Source organism: Xyrauchen texanus, chromosome 26 (assembly GCF_025860055.1).
Source record: "Xyrauchen texanus isolate HMW12.3.18 chromosome 26, RBS_HiC_50CHRs, whole genome shotgun sequence".
Lineage (NCBI taxonomy): Eukaryota > Metazoa > Chordata > Actinopteri > Cypriniformes > Catostomidae > Xyrauchen > Xyrauchen texanus.
Genome location: NC_068301.1, coordinates 10,126,755 through 10,141,584, shown reverse-complemented (window position 1 = coordinate 10,141,584; position 14,830 = coordinate 10,126,755). Strand labels below are relative to the sequence as shown.

General features: G+C 37.1%; 1 protein-coding gene across 8 annotated transcripts in view; it reads left to right on the top strand.

Annotated features, from left to right (window-relative positions):
- The window catches only part of LOC127619630 (tropomyosin alpha-3 chain), a 28,335-nt gene that overhangs the window by 628 nt on the left and 12,877 nt on the right, over window positions 1-14,830 (top strand). For 4 of the 8 annotated variants that reach the window (XM_052092557.1, XM_052092559.1, XM_052092556.1 and 1 more), the window contains exons 2-5: window positions 1,118-1,243; window positions 13,319-13,452; window positions 13,585-13,702; window positions 14,751-14,821. In XM_052092557.1, coding sequence (XP_051948517.1) covers window positions 1,118-1,243; window positions 13,319-13,452; window positions 13,585-13,702; window positions 14,751-14,821 — 449 coding nt within the window. Of the gene's footprint in view, window positions 1-1,117; window positions 1,244-10,203; window positions 10,828-13,318; window positions 13,453-13,584; window positions 13,703-14,750; window positions 14,822-14,830 lie in introns of those variants that run through there. The other 4 variants (XM_052092563.1, XM_052092562.1, XM_052092561.1 and 1 more) reach the window with 4 other exon arrangements.

Here is a 14,830-nt window from a genome sequence, read left to right as displayed (position 1 = left end):
ATTGATCTTGACTAAATTGTCTGAATCGGAGGTTTTGATCGAGAGTAGATGTTCACAGAGAATTTAAGGTCTTTTGAAATACAGTATAAAGGATGCATATATAACAAGACAGTATCAACATTTTCAGATCTGGGGCAACCAAATATGAGAGTTTAAGAATTGACCAATATTGACCTCTTAACTAAATATTGGGACGTGTCTATGGTGGTTACAGACCTGTAGGCAAGTCTTCAGTGGACATTCCTGAACGGACACTGTTGAAAGACAATATTTGAGGCAGTATGGGATCAGTATATCAATCGTTATGCAAACAATGACTTAATAGGATTAAGCTTTAAATTTACATGTGCAAATCTGGATATGAGACAAGATCAGCAAAATCCACAATCCAATGTCACTGAACTAAATTAAATGTGTGAAGATCATCATGCACCTGGCCAAGGTTGACAACAGATCAGAGACCTGTCCAAAGACAGGTCCAAAGACTCCACTGCCAAGGCATGCTGTGTGAAGTCTTATAGTAGATACTGATGCTCAAAACTAAGGAGTGGTTTGAAGGCTGTGATCTGCCCCAGGAAGAATGCAAGAAGGCTAAAGAGAGTCTTAGCAGGAGATGGAGAAGGAATATGTGGATAGGGCTAATGCAGGGGCGGAACTAGGATGTTATCTCTAGTGGTGGTTGTGGGGGTCATTTTATTCTTTTGGTGAGCAACTGTTTATCTCTGTGTCGAACTGGGGGTGCTCCTCCTTCATAATTTTGCTTGAGGTGGTACCCCTTGATCATGTTTCGGCATTCATCTGGGGGCCATCAGAAGTGCCCCCCATGGACCCAGCCATGGGCTGATGATGTGTGAAAGTTTAGTGTTGTCCCTCAGAGGGTATTTATACTCACATATGGTCAAAGTATAGCTTTGTTAAGCCATGTATCTTAGCAGACCACCAGGAGAAGATGAGTTAAGGGGGCAAAAAGACATGTGATATAGGGTTGCTTAGTGAAGGTGGGGCAAAAGTAATGAGTGCATGCCATATTTGAGTGCATGATTTCACAGTGATAACATTTCACTCTTTTATTCTTTCCCCTCCCTCCCCTTATTTTACACTTTTTTACATTCCTTAGCATGAGGATGAGCTGATTCAAATGCAGAAGAAACTGAAGGGAACTGAGGATGAGTTGGATAAATACTCTGAGGCCTTGAAGGACGCCCAGGAGAAACTGGAGATATCCGAGAAGAAAGCTGCGGATGTGAGTGATAGCCAATCACAAACCACCAAACTTACATGCACATACACAAATGCAGCATCCCAAACTTTTTCCCTGGATTACGGTTGGCTCCGCCCCTTCATTCCATTCATTCTCTCCATTCACTCCTCCACAGCTGACTCTGTCACTAACCCTTTTTTTGATCATAAGGTCAACCAGACAAACTCCAACTTATATAATACCAGCAGAGACTACCCATTTAATTTTATCAAATTTTTTCTGTCATCTTAAATGGCTGAGAGTGCAGACCCATTTTCAGCTTAATTTGGAACACAATGAACATATAGCAGCAAAAATATGATCAATCAATAGCAAAACCATGTTTAGAGTGTATTTGAATAATACTAGCTAGCTCGATTTTTTTGACCGCTGTTAAGTATATTTTACTTTTATGAATCCTATTTACCTAGCCGAAAAAGTCCATACATAAAACGAATGGGCTTGGAAATATACGTTGTATATATGCTTATGTTATTGTGAATGTTGAGTAAACTCTTCAGGAATTATTTTACTTCAATTAATTTAACAAAGAAGACTATTTTAATCACTACTGTGTAATTTGACACCCTCTGTGACAGCTAAACTAAGAGGTCATGGTCAACCCTGTTACACCAACTGTCTTTCTATTATGTTGTCCCTTTGTTCTGGGCTCCGGATATAGCAGGCACACCTGTTGTCATAAAGTTTGGCCTTCATTAGATGTTACTCATGGACTGAATACCAGATGCTTTGAATAGTGCATGTGAATGTGATTCTAGCCCTTTTAGATCAGTCCTATATCAGTCAATATAAAAACGTTTTGTCATATGAACTACAAATTAAAAATAATAACCATACCCATGGGCCTAATTTTAATAGTGACCAGTATGGTGTAAGAATACCAGCAAGATTGCACTTTCTAAACCACATGAAAACAAATAAACAGGGAGATGTACTTTAGAGAGAGAAAGAAAGTGTGAGAGAGAATTATAAACATGAAGAAGTGTGTTATCATTTTATATACATGACTTCAGAGTGATAGAATAGCATAAAATCAGCCTGATCTCATGAAAATGATCTCGTGACTGTGGCAACATTTTTGCATGATATTACATGGTTCCTTACAAGTACCACAGCAATTTTGAGGTGAAATGTACACTGAGTGGCACTAAAAGGGATTTACATTTTCTCCCAAACAGATGAGGTGTTTATGGTTAATGCTCTGTTGAGTTTTAAATCAACAAAACCGACCTCCCTACCCTAAACCTTAAACCTAACCGGTAGTGTAATAAAAACAAAGATAAATAATGCACTTGCTGAAGCAACCACATAATTTTGTGATGCTTCTATGACACTTTCAACTTGCACGCTCTTTGCGATTCTTACCACCGTCCTTTGCATCGCAAGTGCAACGCTCTATCAGTTGAGCTGCTACACGTAAAAGCTTGTAAATGTAGTTGGTTATGTAATGTAACCAATTTAAATGTAATTTATCGCCTTACAAGTCATGTGCTACAGTTAAAGTATTTTGATGTCATAATATAGCACTGTGTGAGGAACAAAGTGAAAAATTAAGTGTTTATGAACTGATAATCTACCACTTGTGATTTGTGTGAAAGGGATTAAAAGTCATAGTTGTTGTAGCACCTCTAGTGTTCATTTCGCTAGCAAAGTGTTGCAGTATGTACAACGAGCCATGTAAAAATTATTTTGCAAAAATGTAGGTATAGTAGCATGATTCAATAAGACCAGGTTGCTTAAAACCTAATACATTGTTCATTGGAATACCTGATTCTGATTTGTCGTTTACTGCATTCTGAGGTCAAAAATGGCTAGTTGATAGTTGTGCCAGGCAACCAATTTCCTACATAACTGCGCAAGTTTCAAGTCTCTGCAGTGTTTCTCTTTTCCGATTTAATGCCCATTTATTTATGTAAATTCAGCCGGTGAAACAAAGACCCACCACTTTGTGTTTGTGTCCTGCAGTGTTGGGTATGTTAATCTAAAAAAAAAAGTAATTAATTACTAACTACTGATTACATATTCTACAGTGTAATTAGATTACTGTACTAATTAATCTGTCTGAAAAGTACTTGCATTACTTAGTACATTTTAAAAGCCATATCAACCTCGACCAGATGAAAAATACAAGGATAGGCATGAAATTGTTCTTTTAATTCTTTCAAATAAATCATATAAAATCTAATAAATTATTAATGAACTGGACAAAGAATTTAAGGGGGCTGCATTTAATTAGAAAACATACATTTAATAAGACATTACGTTTCTATTTTGAATTCTAAGTAATTAATTACTTAGTAATGCATTACACCCAACACTGGTGTCCTGATCACCTTCTCTGGTTTATTTTGAAAAAGGAATTGGCTGACTCTACATTATCATGTATGCATCTAAAATCTGGAAAAAAAAACAGCTTTTTTTTGGTTCATTATAAACCCAATAGAGAAAGAGACTTTTACTATTCATGTCAGTACCAAATAGAGACGAGCTGTATAATAACATTGTTACTTGAAGAGGAATTATTGTTTTAAAACTGGCAACCCCTAATCAGACAGCCAGTATGAACAGAACAGCTCCAAACAGAGGGCGAGTGTGGGTTGCCTCCATTACAGCTGTCGTTTTACATCTATTTTCATCCCAACCTTGAGTCAAAACCTCACCATCGAGCAATCACATACCTTGCTACCCTGCACAGGTTTAAAAAAAGGAGTTTAGCAATACACCAGGCTGGGTTTGATGATCATTTAGAGCTCAGTCCAATTATTCACTCATCATCATGCAGTGTAAGGTTTACAGACAGGCCCTCAAATGCAGCAATCCCTTTTGAATGCAGGGGTGGATCCTTTAAATAGAGCTCTGAGCAATCGAACTTGCAGTACTTCTATGGTGCCAAGCACAGTTACTATGGTTTAAAATGCGAGCAGTTAAAGGGACAGCTCACCTAAAAATGATTCACCCATGCAAATCCAAATCTGTGTGACTTTCTATCTTTCGTGGAACACAAAATAGACAGAATGTTAGTCTCAGTTACCATTCACGTTCATCTTCTTTCCATAAAATTAAAGTGAATGGTGACTGAGGGAAACATTTTGCCTAAAATTTCCTTCTGTTTCACGGAAAAATGTCTTGTGGGTTTTGAACAACATAGGAACAACATGAGAAAATGACAAAACTTTCATTTTTGAGTGAACTACCCCTTTAAGCACAGGTGCAAACTGTTTGAACTTCTCACAAACTCTATAACTATGATAACGTCATAGTTTAAGTTTCTAAACTCTTTGACATCCTAATTAAATACAGTATGTCTACAGCTGATGTGTGGGTGGGTGAGTCTTACCATGTTGGTCTAAGAGTGAGCATGTGTTTATGTGAGTATGTCTAAGAGGTCAAAATGTCAAACCATGTACCTTATCACCTATAACATTTAATGTAAACAGGTCATTAGAGGCATAACAAGCTGGTATTTTTCTACCACACCAGATGAACACGCACATATACAGATTCTCTACTGTAACTTTAGTACACAATCATGTAATAGAAGGTATTACTTATTTATCATAATCTTAGTGCTGTACTTCACAATTAGAAATCCTCTTGTGAAAACTAAATTACCTTGAGGCAGGGTTATCACTTAAATTCCCATTTATGTCCAATGAGTCCCCTTACCGTAGCTGTGCAAATCAAGTCATTTTTATTTGTATAATGCTTTTCACAATACACATAGTTTCAAAGCAGCTTGTCCCCACTCAGCTGCTTCATTGAAAAACAATTAAATGAAAAACAGGCCTTTATGTTTTTGTCTTAAGCCCCCAGTGATCATGTCAAAGGTGACTGTAACAAGAGAAAAAACTCTAGAAGATGTTAAGTTATTGGAGATAAAATCCATGGGAGAAGCCAAGCCCAGCTCAGCCAATATTAGTTAGCCATGTGTAATACAAGTCATGTATTAATCAAATAGATTAAATGATGCAACTTTTTTAGTGCAGGGGTGCAGTCAAGCAACAACCACGACAAGTCACAGTACAATATTTCTGATCCTCAAATGTGTAGTTTAAACTCAATTGTGTGATCTAAACAAACCCCTAACCCTACAAATTATACTTCAGCGTGTAACCGCACTGTTTATGTCACAGGAATGAATGATACCTCATTCATGGGGGGGAATCACATACATTTAATTAAATTACAATTTAAATAATAATAATTTAATAATAAAAAGTAATTGAATTTGAATAAAAATTAAATAAAATTATAGTGTCTAGGGACCAGAATATCATAAGAGACTTGGGGGTCAGCTCTTTTAAGGCAAAACACACAGAACACTCAAGTGAATGCATCTCAGAATACCTTAGAAACCACAGCAATGCCCTGGCAACCACCCAAAACAACCTCAAGCACCACTCACATTATATATATATATAATCAGCCACAACATTAACGCCACCTGCCTAATATTGTGTAGGTCCCCCTCGTGCCGCCAAAACAGCGCCACGAGGGGGACCTACATAATATTATATAAAATGTTATAAATAATAATGGTCACGAGAGGCAGGGACAGAGGGGAAAAAGTCATCGAGATCATCTGGCGCCATCGTCTGGTGAGATGGTGGTAAGATGTGGTAAGAGGGAGAGGGCCTCACAAAGTTGCGTAGAGTCAGTTTGGGAAATGTTCCGCACCAGAGAGGGGCAGCAGGAAGGGAGAGACAGGAAATAATGAAACAATGATTTTGCTGTGGTCACCTACAGCAGAATTATTCAGGATGAGTCAACATTCCTTTACATTTAATATTCTATTGAATCACAAAATTTAAAGTGATAGTTCACCCAAAAGTAAAAATATTGTCATTAACTCACTCTTGTGTTTTTTCCAAAACCCTATGACTTTCTTTTGTAAGTTATTTTCTCTGCAAACATAAAAGGAGCTTTTAGCAGAGTGTTAGCCTCAATCACCATTTTTTCAATACAAAGAATGTGAAAGGAGGCTAACATTCTTAACATCTTTTAAGTCATATTAATTCGGAACAACATGGGAGTGAGTAAATGGTGATTTAAATTTTTGGGTGAACTATTCCTTTTAGATCAGTCAATTTAAAAACGTTTTGTCATATGAACTACAAATTAAACATAACCATACCCTTGGGCCTAATTTTAATACAGTATGGTGTAAGAATGCCAGCAAGATTGCAACTTCTAAACCACATGAAAGACAAAACAGGGAGATGTACTATAATAGACTTCTTCGGTTTTGCCCAGGCCTTTGAATTCAGCAAGTTCACTGGATTCTTTTTTTTTTTATAACCGGGTGTATGATGTAATCCTGTGGGTAAACTCTGTTTACTCTATTGTGAGCAATCTCTAAACAGTCTTAAACCCCTTATAGGGATAGTTCACCCAAAAATTTTATTTCTCTCATCATTTACTCACCCTCATGTTATTCCAGACGTATAAGACTTTGTTTCTTCTGCTGAACAACAATGAAGGTTTTTAGAAGAATATCTCAGCTTTGTAAGGCCACACAATGCAAGTGAATGGTGATCAGACCAAAGAGGAGATAAAGTCCATCAGAATTTTCCGTGGGTTAATCATGTCTTCTGAAGTAATCCAGTTGGTTTTGGGTGAGAACAGGCCAAACTGTAACACCTTTTTCACTATACATCTTGACAGCAGTCTTCTGGTGATCATTATTTCAAGCTCCATTATAATTCCTATGGCACCATCTAGCGCTTTGCACATGCGTCAAGCATCCTCATCTGGGATGTCATGAGAGTGATTAATGATGAGGGGAAAAAAATGTTTTTGGGTGAACTATCCATTTAACATAATGTCAGAATACTTAATTTACCCCAATATTAAAATCTCACAAATTCATGTTCATAAAGTACTACTTGAAAGTTATCACACTACTCAGACCAAATAGATTCTCTTTTCCATGGGACACCTATACAGCCAATAACGCATTAGTCAATGTCAACACTTTTTAGTGGCTCCAGTACAGCCTTTCTGTCAACTGGCACATGGAATGTGGTTTTGCCATTACACTACATTCGCACTACACTGAGGCATGCTGCCCTAACAATACCTGAATCAGGGTTTGTTTACTTAAGAGCCCTGGCACATAATTACATCATAAATGGGATTTGTAAATCTGTTTAACTTCAAAACTTATGATTTAATAAATGCACTTTAGAAAGGCAACAAACAACACCATTTTGCTGACAATTAAGAGGCAACTGAAGATAAAGACCAATAACATGTCTCATTATTTCTCTGCATTATGCAAGAGAAAATGGGATTACATTCCAGTGGTCGGGTTAATATGTTGTAATACACATAACTAAAACTACAGGATTTGCAACACATTGCTGCTTCTTGGTAACCCAGACATAACAACATCTCTAAAGAATGCATTCTTAGGCCATGTCTTTTGCAATTATTAGTTATATACTTGATGATCAAGCACAAAAGAGTTTGTGAAAATATGATTACCCTCCTATGACAAATAAATAATACAAAATGTGTCATCGGCCAAACCAGAGCTGCGTGTTAGTGAAGACAGAGCCCAGTTTTATTCCTGATCAGATCTTAGTCTCCACCTAAAAATTTGTTAGATTAGTATTTACATTAACCCTTTTACAATAAGGTCCCATTTGTTAAAGGAATATTCTGGGTTCAGTACAAGTTAAGCTCAATCGACAGAATTTGTGGCATAATATTGATTATCACAAATAATTATTTCGACTCGCCACTCTTTTTCTTAAAAATAGCAAAACCTGAGGTTACAGTGAGGCACTTGCAATGGAAGTAAATGGGGCAAATTCTTGGAGGGTTTAAAGGCAGAAATATGAGGCTTATAATTTTATAAAAGTAATTACATTAATTCTTCTTTTAAAACTCATGCATTATTTGAGCTGTAAAGTTGTTTAAATCGTCATTTTTACACCTTACAAGAGTTTTAGGGTTCGTTGACATTATAACGTCATGGGAAGGAAGTTGTAAAACTGGCTATAACTTCACACAGAAAATGTTAGCAAGCAAATTTATCACACTAAAATCATGTTAACATGCATATTGTTTATGTCTTATGGCATTACTTTTGAAATAGTGAGTATATTAACATTTACGGATTGGCCCCTTTCACTTCCATAAGTGCCTCACTGGAACCCAGATTTTGGATTTTTAAAAGAAAAGGAGGGGCATGTCCAAATGTACTTTTTCTGGTAATCAATATTATGCCACGAATGCGGTCAACTGAGCTAAACTTGTATTGAACCCGGAATATTCCTTTAAAACTAGTTAATGCATTAGGTATCATGAACTAGCAATAAACAAAAAAGTTTTTTTTATAAACAGCATTTATTAATCCTTGTTAATGTTAATAAATAAAAATACAATTGTTTATCGTTCATTCATACATGTTAACATATACAACTTTTAATTTTAAAAACGTATTGCTAAATGTTGACATTAATATTAACCGAGATTTATAAGTGCTGTAAAAGTATAATTAATTGTTAGTTCATTTTAATTAATGTAAAAAAATAAAAAAAAACTACCGTATTGTAAAGTGTTACCGTATTTTTTTACCTCTAAAATGTTCTAATGATTATCAGAGTCTTAAACATTCCAATTGATCTACATACAAGAACATTCCTGGATCAAGGTGTGGCCTGGAATGCCATAATGATATATTCTGCGCAACGTCATCTACCTGTTCAGGACATGTGTAAATCTAGGGCTGGCCCATCCCTATCGGAATCAGACAATTAATTAAAAGTCATCTGAGCTATGGAAACAAAGATATCAGACAGCTTTCACTTATGTTGGATGGTGTAGAACTGTCTGATAAAAAATGTAATAATAAGCATATTCGCCGACATTTGCTAAAGAGTAACTCCATTGCTCCAAGGGGGATGTTTTATTGGAATTCCCTAATAAGTGAAATAAATTGGAAAAAAACATGGTTGATTCCTCACAAATACTGTATCTCTAATAAAGCTAAAGAGGTCCACTTTAAACTTTTACATAACGTTTACCCTACAAATTGGTTTGTTGCTAAGTTTCAAGATATTGACACATGCTGTAGCTTTTGTAAACAGGACACTGAAACCATTCCTCATTTATTTTTTAAATGTCCAGTTACCAAAAGGTTTTGGGAAGATTTGGGTACTCACTTTCTCCAATCTCAAAATATAACTCACTCATTCTCCCTGAAAGATATTATCTGTTACTTTTGTTTCCCACAAAATGGCACCCTGGAGTTTGTATTAAACTTTATAATCTTATATGCTAAGTTATTTATAAACAAGCAGAAATTTAATAAGTCTTCCTTATGTTTTAAACATTATATTTTGGAACTTAATATGCTTCTTAAATCACACAAGCTTGTAAAGAACAAGAAGAATGGAAAACGTTTGTGTCAATATTATGACCTATTCCCCAATTCCTCTTAATATTCTTATTTTTCCACCTTTATTTAGTATATATGTTTTTATTTTATTTATTTTTTTTATTTTTATTTTTTCTCTTCTTTTGTGTATGTTGTTCTTTGTCTCTGGTATGGTATGACTGTATAAATGTTTGATTGTATATTGATGGTTTTACACGTTTGTACCCAACGTTGCCTTCAATAAAAAAATAAAAAAATAAAAAAAATAAAATAAAATAAAAATGTATATATATATATATATATATATGTATATAACGTTAAAAAAAAAAAAAAAAACTAGGGCTGGCTCTTCCGTAAGAACTTCGCAAGTCGCGCAAAAACTGCTGACCGTAGATCAACTCTGAGCTTGACTGCCTCACATCTCGCTGGGACTGCACGCCGCGCCGCCTCTGATCCAGGAACAGCGTTTCCACCTCATTTACAGTCAATAAACCGTTGGGGACTGGGTGGGGTAATCCGGAAGTGGCCTGAAAAAAGGAAGAGTTCAGGGTGAAGAGAAAGCGACGGGAGGGGGAGAAAGAGTCCACTACGAAAAATTTAAACTCATTCATTCATTTGAATGAGAAACAACCTAGCAACCGCTTGATCGTAAAGAAGATTCAAAGCGAAAACCAATGAACTAGAAAAACGTTGACACGTCCTTCGAGTTACAAACGACGTCAACTTTCGGAGCTTCTTGTAGATATCGCGCGCTACAAAAACACCTCGTTCCTCTATTTATTTTTTTTTTTTTTTCTATTTCAAACACTTGTTTGCATTTAACACGATTTGATTGAGATACCGTTGCTCCAATCAAAAGACAAGCGCGTGTCACGTCTAATCCGCACTCTATTGCCAACCTCTCTCTCTCTCTCTCTCTCTTTGCGTTTGACCTGTTGGCGGGGCGTTGGTGCTTTGGACTTTTCCCCCCTTCACGACTCGGTCCACTACGCTGCTCTAGAGGAAACAGATCTATTCGACCACACTACTCTTAAAGTAACGCTTTAAAATGGCCGGATCTAACAGTATCGATGCGGTGAAGAGAAAAATCAAAGTTTTACAACAGCAAGCGGATGAGGCAGAAGAAAGAGCCGAGATTTTGCAGCGACAGGTCGAGGAGGAGAAGCGTGCTAGGGAGCAGGTAAGTGTATCGCTGCGCTGCTTTATTTTCTACTTTGAAGCTGTATGACACGATGCATCACAGTGTGTATCACATGCATTGGTGCGGAGGTCGCGCGGACACCATTGCGTTGTACTTTCACACCCCATATTCAACGCCCTTTCAGCTATGAGAGGAATTTCACACTACATGTGTATAAAACTCATTTTGGTGTCTTATTAAATTCGAGTTTGCACTTCAAGTGGCATGTGACAAAGATAAATCGATGCCGAAGCTGTAATATAATAGTTGGGATGATTTAGTAGTGTCTTAATATACAAGGATGGGCCGGTGAGATAGTTATTGCACAAGCTGATGCGCGTGAGCAGATGATCAAGTTATCATGATCGAAGTCTTTTAGTATCGTTTGTACGCAATTTCTGCATAATTAGATGCAAAACACAGCGAGATATCATTATTTTGCGTTGTCACATTGTATGATTTAAGGTGCTAACCTCAGAGGGGTTTATCCCATCCTCATAGTCTCACACATTGTTTGCTGGATTTTTGCGGGTGAGGCATAAAGGAAGTAACACAATTGTTTCTGCTGAATCATTCATACTACTAAAGTTTTTTATTTTATTTTTTAAATACCGTTATCACTAATCGATGTGTGACCTCGTATTCGAATAATGAGTTGAACGTCGTGTAGAAAGATGTGGGTTCATTCACTAACAACTGGGTCACCAGGTACTATTTATCAGGACTTAGAGTTGGTCGTTACAGCAGACTGTTTACATTTGGCAATAATTATTTTTTATTTTTTTAATTGCTTACTACTCATCGATGCCTTTTGTCTTATTAGCATTACGTGAGATGAACTCACCCGCAGACTTTAGATTCCTCAGACCATATTAGGAGCGAAACTCCAATGTTTGTTAGCCGTGTCGTCATATCCGGAAGTCGTGCACGAGCGCTGAAAGTGGCCCATTGGTTTCTGTGTCTCAGCAGACGAGGCGCGGCAACCTGTTTTTGCGCTTCAGACCCACCGAATACAACTCTTCGGTGGTCCCATACACCTGTATAAACTTTGTCAATCTTAAATGTTCGAATAATGTCAACTTGTGTCAAATAAACTTAATTTCAGTCGCATAGTGACCGTACTTATTCATCTACACATAATGAAAGACAGACATATAGCTCAACCTTCACAAAAAATGTCCATGGTAACAATAATTTCACCAAAATACCATAGTTATTTTTACCCATCACTGGCCTATAAAAACAAATTGATATAACAAAGAATACATTTTTGAAGGAGATTACAGTTTTAAATGGACAGTTCACCCAGAAATGAATTTCTCATCATTTACTTACCCTCATACCATCCCAGATGTGTAAGACTTTCTTCTGTTGAACACACACACACACACACACACACACACACACAGTTTTAGAATAATATCTCTGCTCTCTAGGTCCATACAATGTAAGTGAATGGTGACCAGAACTCTTAAAGCCCCCAAAAGTAGATGAAGTCAGCATAAAAGTAACCCATCAGATTCCAGTGGTTTAATCAATGTCTTCTGAAGCATTCCAGTTGGTTTTGGGTGAGAACAGACCAAAATATAACTCCTTTTTCACTGTACATCATTTTCCTTGGCCATCATGATTTCAAGCTCGATTGCACTTCCTACAGTGCCATCTACTGCATCGTGTAAGCATCAAGCACAAGGAAGCGTAATCGAGCTTGAAATCATGATCGTGCATAGAAACTGCAATGACTAGATGTACAGGGAAAAAGGAGTTACATTTTTGTCTGTTCTCACCCAAAAACCACTGGAGTCTGATGGGTTAATGTTATGCTGATTTTATCTCCTTTTTGGAGCTTTTGGTGTTTGTTCACCATTTACTTAGATTTTATGGACCTACAGAGCTGAGATATTCTTCTAAAAATCTTTCTCATCAGAAGAAACCATGCACATCTGGGAAGGCATGAGGGTAAGTAAATTATGAGAGAATTTTCATATTTGAGTGCACCATTTAAATTAGTGAAAATGTAGTCACCAAAAATGTAATTCAATACATTTGACATCAGGAGGGGAACTAAGTGTAAAGTTAATGTTCCTGTGGTTAAGGCCCTACTTAACTAGTATTTTGGGAGAAACTATGTATACTTTAGTAAATGCTTGTTAGTCTAAGACCTAAAGCCACTTATATCTTCAAGGAATTTTAGTCATTGTGAACATTGGCAAATACCACAAAATAATTTCCATTTGCAAACATAGTCTGAACTGTTTGGTGCCACTCTACTCAAGTTAGAAACTGTCAATCGTTCCATCATGCGAGGGTTTTCCATTGTCTCATTGACTCCAACTTTGTCTTTCAAGTCTTTGTTCCTATTCCATTTTTTCCAGTCCTCCTGTTCCTTATCTCACATCACGTCATGCTCGATGTGTGGCTCCTGAAGTTCTCTGGAATTGCTTGTTGTCTCCTGTCTCTTATTGTTTTTGTTTTTTTATGTTTGTTTTAGGCTGAGGCAGAAGTGGCATCTCTGAACAGGCGTATCCAGCTAGTTGAGGAGGAGTTGGACCGTGCTCAAGAGAGACTGGCCACAGCCCTTCAGAAGCTGGAAGAGGCAGAGAAGGCCGCAGATGAGAGCGAGAGGTGCGTGCTTGAACATATTTGCTCATGGAGTGTGATTCAGCATGTCTATACAAACTAATTACATTTCTTCATGTACTCCACCCTAATTTGCACTTCTTCCTGATTGCTGACTTCTCTCTCTGTCTGGTATAGAGGGATGAAGGTGATTGAGAACAGGGCTCTGAAGGATGAGGAGAAGATGGAGCTCCAGGAGATCCAGCTCAAGGAGGCCAAACACATTGCTGAGGAGGCCGACCGCAAGTATGAGGAGGTAATGACCATTTATATTCATATAACTCTTATGATGTTAATATTAACATCACTGTATCTCTACCACAGCATTGGACGTCAACATGAAACCACTTTAGCAACCATATTTCCAAGTGAAACAGGATATTCAATGAGGAAAACTTTTGTAGGGTGTGAAATATTTTTGTCCATTTTGGAATTAAATCACAGGGATGCAAAAATGAAAATTCTCATTATTTACTCACCTTCATGCCATCTCAGATGTGTATGATTTTCTTTTACACTGAACACAAATTAAGATTTTTAGCTCCGTAGGTTCATACAATGCAAGTGAATGGTGTCCAGAAATGTGAAACTCCAAAAAGCACAAAGACGGCATGAAAGTAATCCACTCGACTCCAGTGGTTAAATCAAAATCTTCAGAAGAGGTATAATAGGGGTGGGTGAGAAACTGATCAATATTTTAGTCCATTTACTACTATGAATTTCCTCTCTGCCCAGTAGGTGGCAATATGCACAAAGTGGAGATTTATATTGATTTGTATATTGATCTGTTTCTCACCCACACCTATCTTATCGCTTCTGAAGATATGGATTTAACCACTGGAGTCTTATGGATTGAGTTTATGCTGCCTTAATATGCTTTTTCAACCTTCAAAGTTCTGGCCACCATTCACTTGCATTAAAAGGACCTACAGTGCTGATATATATATTTTTCAAAAAATCTTAATTTGTGTTCAGCAAAGAAAGTCATACACATCTGGGATGGCATGAGGGTGAGTGAAATGAGAATTTTTTAACTATCCCTTTAAGCTTAAACACAAATCAACAGAATTATACAGCTGGAACACCTGATAAGATTTTTTCACCCCTCATGAGTTTGCATCCTTGGAATTAGAACATGAGAAGTGCTTTAATAATAACTGGCCTTGATGTGTATTAAGGAAATAAATGGGGTCGGTTTTGGGGTCTTATGTATGAATATGTTTTCCAAGGCATCGTATGAGGCACATTTCCATTACTTGACTGTATGGATTCAGCATTTTGAGAGGTTTTTGTGTGTGTTACAGGTGGCTCGTAAACTGGTGATTGTTGAGGGAGAGTTGGAGCGTACAGAGGAGAGAGCAGAGCTTGCTGAGAGGTTAATCTA